We start from the raw sequence: 15,000 nt of genomic DNA, 5'->3' as shown, positions 1-15,000 counted from the left end.
ATGTATTGTTGTATTGCTGAAATATATTTTGCTAATCAAGGAGGCTGCCATGAAGACTAATAAAACAGGGATGACGTCACTTGGAGTGAGAGGGAAAGGACTGCCAGGCACAGAAGGAGAGAGAGGGAGAAAGAGAGTAGGAGAGAGAGAGAAAAAGAGAGGTGAAGAGAAAGAGGGGAATGTTAAAAACATACACGCACGCACGCACACACACACACACACACACACACACACACACACACACACACACACACACACACACACACACACACACACACACACACACACACACACACACACACACACTCTCTCTCTCTCGGTGGCGCGATTGGTAGAGTCTCCGTCTGTCACTACGGCGCGCGGCTGTCCGGATTCGAATTCTGCCCAGGGCTGAAATAATTTCAGTATCGCTGCGCTTCGAGTCGTTACTCCAACTCTCGTGGGCGGGGAGTTGGGGGCGTGTGTGCGTGTAAGGTCAAAGCATTACCTATAGATCGGTCATACGAGCTCTGAGCTCTCTTCCGGGAGGGAAATAGCTGTCGATCACGAGTCCAACCCGTGACCCAAAGACCAAGGTGAAAAAGACCAAGGTGAAACACACACACACACACACACACACACACACACACACACACACACACACACACACACACACACACACACACACACACACACACACACACACACACGATCAAATATTGTGACATGCGAGCGACCATCACCCCCCCTCCACCCCCTCCCGTCATCCGTAATCGAGATACCCAGACGTCAAAAATCGCAACGCTTCAATGGCGGTCCCGCCAGTCAAAATCCGTTGCTCTCTTCAATAACAACACTCATCATCATCGTCATCACAATCCTTTCCGACTCGAGCGTGTTGACAGCTGTCTCAAAAGCCTGACACGCAATCTTCTTTGCCGCCGCTAGCCGCCTGATCCCGCTCAATATCCTCCCAACTTCTTCTTCAACGTGTCGTCGATTACCATCTGTCTGAACCATCTGTCGCGTCAGACGCCTCTCCAGCTGGGGTCGGTAGACCGTCTGGAGGTCCTTAGATGTTCAAAAGTGGGGCCACGGGTCGATAATTAGTGGCTGTTAGTGGATGAACGACGATTTTATTTAGTGATGGTCAGTGTCGTTGGGAGGTGGGGAAACAGCAATTCATAAATATAGGATTCGTGACTAAAGGCGGGTCGACAGAGTCCTGACCTAGTTTTCGGTGAATCATACCCAGTTCGATTATTTATATATATATATATATATATATATATATATATATATATATATATATATATATATATATATATATATATATATATATATATATTCTATTTCTTTTCTTGTCTTAAACCTTCTATGCTATTTGTCTCTATTTTTCTTGTTTCTTGTTCTTCTAGCCTTGCCAGGTCTTTCGTTTTATTGCTTGAAAGTTATAGCTAATTCCATCACATCGCTGCACTGAAGGAAAGTTAGTCCTAATTCTATTCTTAAACTCGCTTAACTTTTGGTTTACGACCCCCAAATACAATCTTGTCTGGGACACGGATCCTAACATTTTTTTGTTTTTAGGTTACTTTCATTAGACCCAAAATCAATATATTCACGAATCTTCCTGCTATCGGAAAATCTCAAATATCTGAAACGAATGTCTAAAAGGGTTTCTGGTATTCGAATTCTTTCCGGAATTCGGGGCTTTTTGTTCCCAAGTTAGAGAGAGAACTAAATTAGGATGTCTCCACACGCGATATTGGTCACTATCTCCCACCCCACCCCCCCAACCACCACCACCACCACCAGCACGCATGCAAACCCAAACTCACAGGAATGCAAAAACATACCAGCAACAGACATGCAACATTGGGTGTCTCCCCCCTTCCCCCTCCCCCCCACAAATAAAAACACACTTGGAGACCTAGAGAGACCTTTTGAGCCATGGAACCCCCAAGAGACACGGGAAGAACAGTGAGCCTTCTCATGGGCCCTGCCTAGCAGGATCCCAAATAAGTAAACACTAACTGGTACACACAAACAGCTTTGTACTACTGTAACACACATAACAGTCTAACGTTTCTCCATGGAGAGGTCTGCGAGGACCGTTGCCGGCAGCTGTGGGGCTGTGGGTTTCCGGTTAGTAAAACTCGAGGGAACAAGTCCAGTACCCACCTTCATCCACTCATCTCGTTGAGATCCACTTATCCACCGATTCATTCCTATGCCAGCAAGACTCTTCCACCTACTTCTTGTGCCCTCCTCCTCCTCCTCCCTTCCTCTTTCTTCTCTTGCTCCTCCTCTTACTCCTTCTCCTCCCTCTCCTTAATCTCCAATCGAAGTTCTGAGCTATCATCTTAAAAGCTTTAACGTTCTACCTACCTTCTTGTGCCCTTCTCCTTCCTCTTCCTCCTTCCCCTCCTCCTTTTCCTCTCTCTTTTTCTGCTCCTCCTCCTGCTCCTCCTTCTCCTCCCCCTCCTTAACCCCCAATCGAAGTTCTGATCTGTCATCTTGAAGAACTTTAAGACTCCACCTACCTTCTTGTGCCCTTCTCCTTCCTCTCCTCCTCCTCCTTCTTCTTCAGTTCCAGTCGAAGGTCTGACCCGTCATCTTAAAGAACTTGAGATTGAACGGCCTGTAGAAGTCTTTGAGAGCTTGAAGGGTCTGCACCGAAACCTGAGGCTTTCTTCTGCCCTTCGAGGAACCCAGGCAATGGGGCCGACCGCTCCGCTCCTTCTTGACGAGGCAGGGGAAGCCCTTGGTGGCGTTGTAGAAGAAGTGGCGCTCGGTGATGACGCGGTGAAGGCCCAGGAAGTCCTGCAGGAGGAGACCAGACCACAAAATTAAAAAAGAAAGAAAAAAAAATCAATCAAAATCGTTAAATGAGAACGTCAAATAGGCGAGAACTAGTTTAATATAAGATAAAGATAAGGATGACAGGTGGTAAGGGACATGGAACTGCTTAGTGTAGGCCTTCCTCCATTCTTATATTCCTATGAGAGAGAGAGGGAGAGAGGGAGAGAGAGAGAGAGAGAGAGAGAGAGAGAGAGAGAGAGAGAGAGAGAGAGAGAGAGAGAGAGAGAGAGAGAGAGAGAGAGCATTCTGTTGGAGACCAGATTACAAATATTACAAAGAATTGATAGTAGCCAGAGTATCAACCACGAAAGTAAAAAGTTTAGATAAATAAATAAATAGATGAATAGATAAAAAGAAATATTGAATAATGATGTCAAACCTGCCTTAGAAAGAAAGGTCAGAGAATATCAATTAAGCATGTCAAAACAAACCATAAAATCAAGGAACACTGAACAAGATACATATAAAAGGAAAATATTTATCTTCAGTCACATTTGAATCATTCGGCAGAAATTGTCGTTTGTCCAAGGAATTTTGAAAAATTCTGGAAAATAAATACTTGCTAGAAGCAAAAGATTTTTGGAAAATAGATACCTGCTAGGAAAACACGAAACACACACAGAAATCTAGCAGGTCAACATTTTGAAAGTCTTCTTTGGAATAAATTAACAACATCTGGGTAGAGAGCAACGTTAATTAAGGAGAATTAGAGACGATTCACATTATTATGGCTTATATGCATTCAACGCGACTTAACTTTTTTATGAAAGTGGTCGTTGCCAACAAGTCTATCGAAATAAACACGACGTGAGGACGGAGGAGACTTCATTAGTACGACGTTCCGATTGTTATTACAGCTTTTTCAAATACGAAGTCGTAATACCCGTTCCTCTTGTTCGATTCGAAGTCATGTGTACCTTGGACTATGTTCTTGAAAAAGCTGTAATAAGCGAAACGTCGTACAAATACAATGAAGGCTCCGTCCTCACATTTGGTGTGATTTAACATAAGAGATTTTTATTTTATGTATTCGTTTACTGGTCCATTTATTTAACCGTTATTTGTTTGCTTGAAAAAGCTGTAACTAGTTAAACGTCGTACAAATACAATGAAGGCTCCGTCCTCACATTTGGTGTGATTAACATAAGATATTTTTATTTTATGTATTCATTTATTTGTCCACTTATTTATTCGTTATTTGTTTGCTTGTTTATTCATTGATCCAATCATTCGTTGATTATTTTTCTATTTATTCATCTACTTTCTTACTTTATCTATTTATTCATTCATTAATTTATTAATTTATTTATCTATTCGCTTATTCATTTGTTATACGAGTTATATTCATTATATTAATGAACCTATATAATGAAAATATCTTTGTAAAACAGACACAAATTTTTCTTGGAATAGTAACTTGACGTCATAATGAATCAAATCTTATGAGAACATGGAAGTTATTAGATAATAGATAGTTAATCATTAGTTATTAGTTAACCTAAGCCGAATAAGTCTAGACGTTCAGCGATTCGTTTGAGTAGAAACGACTTTGGTTACAATTTCTTATTCTTCGAATCTCAATATATCAAATCACCTTTGCGCCATATGTCTTCTCATTTTGCTACCCTCTTGGTCTGCTCATCGGCAGTTGCCTCTCTCAGGGACCACTATCCTCTCCTGTGAGCAAAGAACCCACAGAGACGACCCCCAGACCTGCTCCCACGCTTGTATACCACCTAGAGTCCTAGATCAAGGGTCGGCGTCCTCTGGCACGCGTACCAACCATTTCGCGTGACACGGTTGACCCCCAGTTTGATTTGAAGGCTTTTTACGATATCGAAAAAAATAACACGACCATTTCAAACAAACATATCGTGACGACGACAAGGGATTAAACTAAAACCCGATCGTCCAGGGATTGACATTTACTGGCATCCCCATTCCATTCAAACAGTGCACGTGAATTGACATAAACTCACGCACTATGAAATGCTGTTGGCACGCAGGGCTCCACACATTAAAGAAATTGCCACAGTCTCTTCCATAGGTTGCTAAACCCTGATCTAGTTTCTAGAACACCCTCCTTCCCAGCGTCTAGTACATTTAACATGTCTTTACTAGCGCCCTACAACGTTCTAGACACTAGACACGCTCTAGAAAAATGGTTCTTAATTCTTTTTGAGCCCCAATACTCCAAGGTTCAATCCCAAGTCAATTTGATACTCCCTCCTCAATGTCAGTAGCCTAATGCTCCCAACCCTTAAGTTCTAATTTACTGTAAAAAGAGGAAACAGGAATTAAGGACTTTTTATCTTAATTTTCAGTAAATAAATTGGTAAACTATAATCCTTACACGAAATTATCGATTTAATATTTCCTCGGGATGCCTTTTTGGATGCCCCCAAAGAACACCTGCTCTAGACCAGGGGTTCTTAACTTTTTTTCTCCAATTCCCCACTTTTTAGTGAGCCAATTCTCCATTTCCCACCACAGCATCGGTCTTTGACAAATTCGATTTTAACCCATGCAGTGTTTAGTACGTGAATATACGCTTTGCTTTTTTGTGCCATTTTACGGCCCTTAATTTTTGTTTGCATATATTAGATTTTTTACTAACAGTTATCACATGGAAATGAAATACATAAATACATAAATCTTGAAGCACTATCGGTTATTTGTGGGTGGAAACAAATTCACGAAATGTGACAACAAGAAGACACCAGAAACAAACAAAAAGAAACAAAAACACATCGATTAAAAAAAAAATGGTTCTTCTGTCCGACCGGTCATTCCCCACTTGGCAACTCCGCCATTCCCCACCAGTGGGGAATTCCCCACAAGTTAAGAACCACTGCTTTAGACAGACCTTTGTCTGAATCTATATCCCGAGGCTTCACCTACATTTCATATGCTTCCTAAGCATTTTTTCTGCTGTTCCGAATGTTTTAGATTCCTTTCCTGTTTTCTGGAACCATAGCCTCTTTAGTTCCTCTCTTGCTTCTGTGAGGCATCGTTTGCCATTGGCTCCAAGGAAGTCTGCTTATCTCTGTATCGTTTACTCTTTGTTCCGTTTGTGTCACTTTCGTGTCACTCAACAACCCCTACGTCTTAAGAAGAAAACTGTACGTACATACGTACATACATACATACATACATATATACATACATACATATATACATACATGGATACATACATAATGCATACATACATACATACATACACACATACATACACACATACATATATACATGCATGGATACACACATAATGCATACATACACACATACATACATACATACACACATGCACACATACATAGATACACACATACATATACACATACATACATGTATACATACATGAATACACATAATACATACATACACACATGCATGCATACATGCATACATATATAATGCATATATACATACATGCATGCATATATAATACATACATATAAAAACACCCTTTCTTACAACGGGAGTGGTTGAAAATGTGCTCTATATCATTCTAAAGTATTTTCACTTCAGATTTTGACCAACTCAGCGTCTATCTCCTTGCATGACTCCTACACTGGTGGCGTCATCGGAAGCCTGTTGGTCTCGCATTCGCTTAGTTGTGGGTTCGAATCCCGCACTCCTCACCGATTCCCACCAGTGACTGCCTTTCAACCTACCCAGCAGTCCCCCAAAGCGCATCATGGGGTAAAGAGAACGTCTTCAGCCGCGGCTACTCAGCGCCTCCTGGCGTAGGCTCCTCATCGCCTTCTTAAGGAGGTCTCCTCGTGCTTACTCTTCTTCTAATGAGCCTGACCACCGCAGCAACATGTGACATCATGTCAGTCACGGCCATGGCCTTCCTTGGCTTATATGAGAGAGAGAGAGAGAGAGAGAGAGAGAGAGAGAGAGAGAGAGAGAGAGAGAGAGAGAGAGAGAGAAAGGCAGATGGATAGATAGATAGAGAGAAAGAGAGAGAGAAAGGCAGATAGATAGATAGATAGATAGATAGATAGATAGATAGATAGATAAATAGATAGAGAGAGAGAGAGAGAGAGAAAGAAAGAAAGTGAGAGAGAGGCAGGTAGACAGACAAAACGTAGACACACACACACACACACACACACACACACACACACACACACACACACACACACACACACACACACACACACACACACACACACACACACACACACACACACAGAGAGAGAGAGAGAGAGAGGGAGAGAGAGAGAGAGAGAGAGAGAGAGAGAGAGAGAGAGAGAGAGAGAGAGAGAGAGAGAGAGAGAGAGAGTCTCTTGCTTTTACTGGCTGGATCCAGGAACTGCCACAGGTAGAGAGACCAGAGCACACAAGTGTCACGAGTAAAGATGTTATCTTAACTTCAAAACGTACCCGTGACCACCGCGTATAAAGAAAATGGGATCCGGCAAAGTAAATGAGTGTGTGTGTGTGTGTGTGTGTGTGTGTGTGTGTGTGTGTGTGTGTGTGTGTGTGTGTGTGTGTGTGTGTGTGTGTGTGTGTGTGTGTGTGTGTGTGTGTGTGTGTGTGTGTGTGTGTGTGTGTCTGTGTGTGTGTGTGTGTGTGTGTGTGTGTGTGTGTGTGTGTGTGTGTGTTTTCTTTTTAACCACTTCTGTTAAGATAAGAGGCGACTGAAGAGCGCATCCTGGATTAAAAATTATTGTTGAATTGACTTCCAGGAAGAAGAGCAAGAAGAAGAAGAATATGAAAAAGAAGAAGGAGAAGGAGAAGGAAAAGGAGAAATAGAAGGAGAAATAGAAGAAGAAGAAGAAGAAGAAGAAGAAGAAGAAGAAGAAGAAGAAGAAGAAGAAGAAGAAGAAGAAGAAGAAGAAGAAGAAGAAGAAAAAGATGAACAAGACGAAGACGATGACGAAGAAGAAGAAGACGAAGATGCCGAAGGAGAAGAAGAAGAAACAGCAGTACATAAGTATGGTATACGCGATGAAATAGTTTGAGATCCCGTGGGAGGCTAGGTACCAGAAGGAGATCTGTTTCCTCCGTAAGTTTGGTGTCATAACTCACGGTCGCCGTGAGCAAGAACAACATCAAACAATGCATAACAATTTTCAAATCTCGTCAATTTTAACTTCTTGACTACCGTCTTCGACTTTTACATCTGTCTTTTCATATATGTCTGGCGCCAGTCGATTTTATTCGGATGGGGAAAATCTATTGAGGACTGAAGAGTGAAGTCAAATTGAAGCTTATGTATGTTATCTTTCTTCGTTTTTTTTTTTTTTTGCAAACTTTGTAATTTGAGACTTTATAATTCGCGTCTTCATTATTCGTGACAATTATTCGCGATATTTATCTTTCACATATATTATTCATTTGTAATATTTATTATTCACGATCATCATTATTTGTGACTTTATAATTCGCGATCTTCATTATTCGCGGTCTTTATTGTCTGAGTATTTTATTCACGATCTTTATCATCCATGTATTTCATTATCTACGACTTCATTATTCGCGATCTTCATTATTTGTGATCTTTATTATCCACGTATTTCATTATTCGTAAATTCATAAGTCATGATCTTCATTATTCGCGTTCTTTATTATTCACGGTCTGGCTCTACCTACGCTATACAATATGCGTCTTCTGTCATCAGTTCTCTTTGTACTTCATAACCTGCCTTAGATGGAATGAAGACTATCAGATCATTACGTAATTGTTCTCATAATAACATTTTTCCGTCAAAGACATGAAGTGCACAAAATTAATCAAAGTAACGAATCATCCCTCCACTCTCCACACCCTCAAAAAAAAAAAAAAAAAAAAAAAAAAATCTGAAAATTTTCCGTCATAATTTTTTCCGTCAAAGACATGAAGAGCACAAAATTTGTAAAAGTGACGAATCATCCCTCCACTCTCCACAACCTTAAAAGAGATGAATAGAGTTAGAAAAAAAGCGAGTGTTTTAAAAAAGAAAATATCAAGTGAAAATAATGTCTCATATTTAGATTTTTAATTATTAAATCAATATTAATTACGAAGGTAGTATCCACTTCAAAGGACTCTCGACGCTTTGAACTTAGGTTCCGTCGTCCCATTGGATATTAATTAAGGTAGATTTTAATATTTGAGCTGTCGAAGGAATCCCCTTCAGATCTGAATAAAATCACCTGGCGGCAACCAGAATAATATTTACAACAAGGCAAAGGAAGTCGTGTTTTTTTTATTTGAGATTTTAAATCTTCGTCGTTTATTCAAGTTGTGATCATCTTCCGTAACCTTTCTCGATTTAACCCGTTTCCTGCGTTTCCTTTAGTTGTTTTATCTGAGCTGCATCGGTTTTCTATTTGTTTACAAGGCTCTCAGTTTCCTAAAACTTCCTTTACGAGGATTCAGTAACCAATTTCGTGATTCATTAAAAATCAGTTACCGATGAAGTTGATTTTATGCACCGAGTCGTACACAAGCCTAAGGCACGACTCACATATTTAATGTCCACACGGGACCTATAAGCCTATTTAACATCCATAAGAGACATATAAGCTAAGCTATATCCAGTCATAGTTTCTATACACAAGGATGTATATCAGATAGACTTTTTTCATTTGGGAGGGTTGGATGTTCTTCCCCTGAATTGAAATGTACAGGTGAAAGGCTTCATACGTAAGTGTACGTATGTTTGTACACTGTCAGGTTTGCGTGATTCCTTATACAGAGAGTGCGCACAGACAAACAAAGACAGTTTGATCATTTAGTATCACTTGCATTCTTTGCCCTGATGAATTAACTTACCAACTAACCAAATAACTAACTAACTAACTAACTAACTAACTGACTCGACGACGCAAGAAGTTTTTTTTTTGTCCGATCCACCCAGAGGAAGTCATCATACCTTTTCTAAATTGTTTAACTGAAGACCTTTCTGTACAACTAAACATGTTTACCACACACTTCAGTACACATTACTGCCTTCATACCAATACATAAGAACATAAGAACGGAGGAGACTGCAAGAGACCATAAGGCCTACACTGGCCAGTTTCATGACCATTACCACGCCCCCATCCATAGAGCTATCTAACCTTCTCTGCAAACAATCCATTGTTTCAGAGATCACTAAATGGTTACTAAGTCTATTCCATTCGCTAACCACTCTACTGGTAAACCAGTGCTTGCTTATTTCCTTCTTACAGATAGACAGCTCTAGCATCATCTCAATTATTCTATGAGACATAAAACCACTTTTATGCTTTGCTGTTGCCCTTTCATCCAGTTCATTTGAGATTTTTTGTTTGTTTGTTTATTTAGTGGTTATTGTTGTAAGGTCACAAGCTCGAAGGTCATGTTAGGTCATAATAAAGCGAGTATGTCAGGATGTCAAAATACTCTTTGAAGTTGATGTTCATAAACACGGAAAAAGGAGTGACTTGTACTGCCGACATTCTAAATCACCCGTTGCCTGGAAAAAAGAGGAATTCATTAAACACTCTTCATCGCATCAAAGAGAATGGACCAGATGCAATCTACTTCCTCTCCTCCTCCTCCTCCTCCTCACCCCCCCCCCCCGGAAAAAATATATAAAAAAGCCTAATCAAAGGGCTTTGTGGGATTCTCTCTTTCGTCCTCTCTCCCTCCATCCTTCCTTTCATCCATTACTACAAACTTCCCTCTTTTTTCTCTCTCTTTGCCTCCTCTTTTCTCTTTCCTCTCTCCTCCCTTCCTACCTTCCTTCCTGCCTTTCTTCTCGTGCCCGGTCGGCCCAGACTGCCTTTATACACGACTCTTTTTTTGCCTTCTTTGAGTCTTTGAAATCCTCGCGAGTCTTTGGATCTTTTCTTCTTTTAATTCGCACGTAACTACTGGTAGGTAAGTAGCAGCTTCCGCTTTCAGAATCTCGTCCACCTGACGCTTGCAAGTAAACCCCACTAACCCTACAATCCTGGTCCTTCTAACCACCGCCAGATGTGAAGCGATTTTATTCAGCTGAAAGAAACCTCCGACTCTGAAAGTCCTCAGAGAAATCCTTGTGGGACTTCGTGCCATTTGTCTCACAAGTTTTATCACAAGTTTTCGTTCCTTCAAAGGCACGCGTCAATGGTCCTGGACGCCCAATTAAAAAAAAAAAAAAAAAAAAAAAAAAAAATCCGATACGATTTAATTTTTTTTTTCCTTTTCTTCAAGATATTCTTGTCATTGTGTCTCAACACACTAAACTCTTTCTCCTCCACTTCTTGGAGATAGATAGATAGATAGATAGATAGATAGAGAGAGAGAGAGAGAGAGAGAGAGAGAGAGAGAGAGAGAGAGAGAGAGAGAGAGAGAGAGGTGCCCCGCCCCACCCCTTTAAATAATTTTCATATATGTTGACAGATGATTTTATTCAGTTGAGGGGGGACCCCTCACCCCCCCCCACCCACACACCCCTGAAAGTCCTGTCCTCTCCTTCTCTTCCTCCTCCTCTTCTTCTTCCTCTTCCTCCTCTTTCTCTTCTTCTTCATCCTCCCCTCTTCTTCCTCTTCCTCCTCCCCCTCCTCTTCTTCTTCTTCCTCTTCCTTCTCCTCTTTCTTTCTCTCCTCCTCCTCCTCTTATTTCTTCCTCTTTCTCTTTCTCTTCCTCCTCCTCTTCTTCTTCCTCTTCCTCCTCCTCCTCTTCCTCCCCTCCTGCTCTTCCTCCTCCACTTCCTCTTCCCTTTCCTTCTCTTCCCTCTCCTCTTTGTCTTCCTTCACTTCCTTCTCTTCTTCTCTTTCTTGTCCTCTTCCCCTTCCTATTCCTTTTATTCTTTCTCCTCTTCCTTCTCCTCCTCCTCTCCCTCCTCCTCTTTCCTTCGTTCCTCCCCCGGGGCATGACTGTGCGCACCGTCTCTCCCCAGGGGGGGAGGGGGGGGGCAAAATCCCAAGCTTGACGTCCACTTGGTCGGTGGGTTTTCCACCGGGACCCCCCCCTCCCCACCGTGGTGGAGCGACTTTATTTCTCTCTCTCTCTCTCAAAACAAAAAATAAAATAATAAAAAAAATAATAAATAAGTAAATAAATAAGATAAACAAATAGAGAAAATGAAAATACCATTACTAGAAATAAATGAATGAATAAATGAAATAATGAATAAACGTAAATGAACAATTAAATGGATAAATATATACATACACATACGTAAATACACAGATAGATAGATAAACGAATAGATAAATAGATAACCAAACAAATAAAAAGGAACAAATAAACAAACCAAACAAATGCACACCAAACATAACAAGTGAAATATATATATATATATATATATATATATATATATATATATATATATATATATACTGTATATATATATATATATATATATATATATATATATATGTATATATATATATATATATATATATGTATGTATGTACAATAAAATAAATAAAAGAGAGAGCTTCATAACTCAGGAGCTTCCAACTTGCTTTGCAGCAAGCAAGGGAAAGGTTCCTCCTCAGCCAATCGAGACCACTTAAAAATTGTTGCCTTGGAGGGATTGAGAAGACTAAATTTCTAATATCCGGGATTCTAGAACTCTTATAGGCAAAGTTAGGGAGCTCCAGTCTTAGAAAACGTCTTTCTTTTTCTTTTTTTGAAACATTGAAAAAAAAAAAAAATCTATGATCCAGGATTCATGGAAGTAGAATTGGTTAGGTCAATTCTTAGAAAATTTCGTTTTTGGTGGACTTAAAGGACTATTTTTCTGGGAGTTGGCCCCTTCCACCAGCTAGACAGAAAAACCGATTTGTCTACCTATATACCAAAAGGAGTTTTCCCCCTTGTAAGGAGGGTAGCCAACGAAGGCGGGGACCTATTCCACGTGCAAAGAGCCAACCTAAAAAAAAAAAAAAAAAAAAAAAAAAGGGGGGCGGGGGTCCGGGCAAACAGCCCGTTGAGTTCCACTCCAAAAAGAAAACGAAATGAGCAGGGTAAGGAGTAGCAGTCAAAGAGCAGCGGAGCGAAGAATCATATTACAAAGCGGACAGCTCGCCGGCCGAGCAGGTTAGAGCGTCGCTACTTGCGGCGGAGGCCGAGGTGACGTCATTTCGAACTCTGACGCCAGCGAGTTGAACAAAGGGCACGGTTCATTAAATTCCACACTACAGAGTCCTCTGCAAGGGGCACCGTCCTCGCCTCCTGACAGGGGGAAGTTCGCGATGCTGAACCGAATCATCAAGAGGATTGAAAGTCATCTACAAAGAGTAAAGGGGCTCTCTGGACTGGTGTGTTATTCATAGCTCTCTAAAAAAAGAGAGAGAGTAAAAAGATCAAAGAGAGAGAGAGAGAGAAGGGGTCCTACCGGACGACACAACACGCGTACAGGGTCTGTCAAAAGTAACAGTACTCGCCTTTGACCATTACAATATTAGTTTCGTTACACCCTGTAGCGCTCTGCGAGGTGGCTAAGCATGACTGCCTCTGTCGAAGGTCGGGGACCTGTGACCGCATTAAGGCCTTAGTATTGCCGTTACGCGTTGAGTCATAGCGGGATTCGAACCACCACCCCCTTCCAGACCCTAGCGGCATTGTCCGCTCGACATGTTCTTCTTAGCAAGTGGCCCACCGGTCCACCGGTCGACATTGGAATGGTCCACTTGGTCCAGAAAGGATTGACGTGAGGCTGAAAACAAACACGGCGAGAGAGAGAGAGAGAGAGAGAGAGAGAGAGAGAGAGAGAGAGAGAGAGAGAGAGAGAGAGAGAGAGAGAGAGAGAGAGAGAGAGAGAGAGAGAGAGAGAGAGAGAGAGAGAGAGAGAGAGAGAGAGAGAGAGAGAGAGAGAGAGAGAGAGAGAGAGAGAGAGAGAGAGAGAGAGAGCGCTTCCAAAGCGTACCGCCGCAGCATCAAACGGACGAATCGCCCCCAATGTGTATGCTGGATGTCGTCCTTGTTTGTGGGAGGAGGGGGGAGAAGGGGGCAGTAGGGGGAGGTAGGAGGGGGAGGAGGGAAGGAAGGGAGAGGTAGGAGGGGGAGGAGGGGAGGAAGGGGGAGGAAGGAAGGGAGGTAGGAGGGGGAGGAGGGGAGGAAGGGGGAGGTATTGGAGGGGGAGGAGTGGAGGAAGGGGGAGGTATTGGAGGGGGAGGAGAGGAGGAGGGGGAGGAAGGAGGGGAGGGGGTAAGGTGAGAGGGTACGGTGAGGGTCAGGGAGAGTGGAGAGGGGGAGGAGGGATAGGGAAGAAAGGAAGGAGGAGGGAAGGGAAGAAGGAAAAGAGAAGAGAAAAGAGAGAAGAGAGGGAAGAGGGGGAAGGGAGAGGAGGAGAAGGAGGTGATGGTGAATGTGAAAGTTGTGCATTCCTCTTTTTCATTCCTAACGCAAGGAGAGAGACAACCAAGGACTCGAACTCAGACCCAGAGTACGCGAGGTGGGAGTTCTTTGGACACCCCAACAATTCGGACAATTTGCACGACTGAGCCAACCTCTGCCATACCCCTCTTGCGAACTTCTCTTGCCTGGGGAAGCACGTCACGGTGACCTTAAGGGGGTAAGGTTACCCCGGGAATGCGGTGACACGGACACCTCCAACGTAGTTCAAGTCCTGAGTGAGGGCTCGATTTGTCACTGCGCAGAAACTACCCGAGTTCACAACTATGAGAGTCTGTTTTCTCGAAACATATTTCTTTCTTGATTAGTTTTCTTTTATTCCCTTTTTTTCGTCTTTTTTCTTTCTACTTTCTTATCTTCCTCACTTTCTTTCTTCTTTTCTTACTTATTCCTACTTTCTTTCTTTCATTTTCTTTTTTCTTTCTTTCTCGCATTAATTTTTTTTTTCTTTTTTTTTCTTTCTCGCATTATTTTTTCTTTTTTCTTTCTTTTCTCTATTTTTCTTTCTATCTCTTATTTCTTTGTCGCATTATTCTTCTTTCTTTTTTTCTCTATCTTTCTATCTCTCTTTCTTTCTTTCTTTTTTATCTTTCTCGCATTATTTTTTTCTTTTTTCTCTATTTTTTTTATTTCTTTCTTTCCTCTTTCTTATTTCTCTCATTCAATATCTTTCTTTTTATTTTATCTTTCTTTCGTTCTTGCTTCCTTTTTTCTTTCTTTCTTTCTTATTTCTTTCTTTTTTCTTTCTTAATTTCTTCCCTTGTTTCTCTATATTTCTTCCTTTTATTTTCTTTCTTTCTTTCCCAAGGCATATCACACAAACTGAAAAGTTTTAACAGTCG

General features: G+C 41.4%; 1 protein-coding gene across 2 annotated transcripts in view; it reads right to left on the bottom strand.

Moving 5' to 3' along the window:
- Nucleotides 1–15,000, bottom strand: part of LOC143034487 (heparan sulfate glucosamine 3-O-sulfotransferase 6-like) — a 180,202-nt gene that overhangs the window by 30,337 nt on the left and 134,865 nt on the right. For both annotated transcript variants that reach the window (XM_076200601.1, XM_076200600.1), the window contains exon 6: nt 2,526–2,805. In XM_076200601.1, the coding sequence (XP_076056716.1) occupies nt 2,569–2,805 (237 nt within the window). In that variant the 3' untranslated portion in view covers nt 2,526–2,568. The remainder of the gene's footprint in view (nt 1–2,525; nt 2,806–15,000) is intronic.

Source organism: Oratosquilla oratoria, chromosome 17 (assembly GCF_046742065.1).
Source record: "Oratosquilla oratoria isolate Oo_2021 chromosome 17, ASM4674206v1, whole genome shotgun sequence".
NCBI lineage: Eukaryota > Metazoa > Arthropoda > Malacostraca > Stomatopoda > Squillidae > Oratosquilla > Oratosquilla oratoria.
Note: the sequence above shows the minus strand (reverse complement) of the source record. Positions and strands in the feature narration are given on the sequence as shown.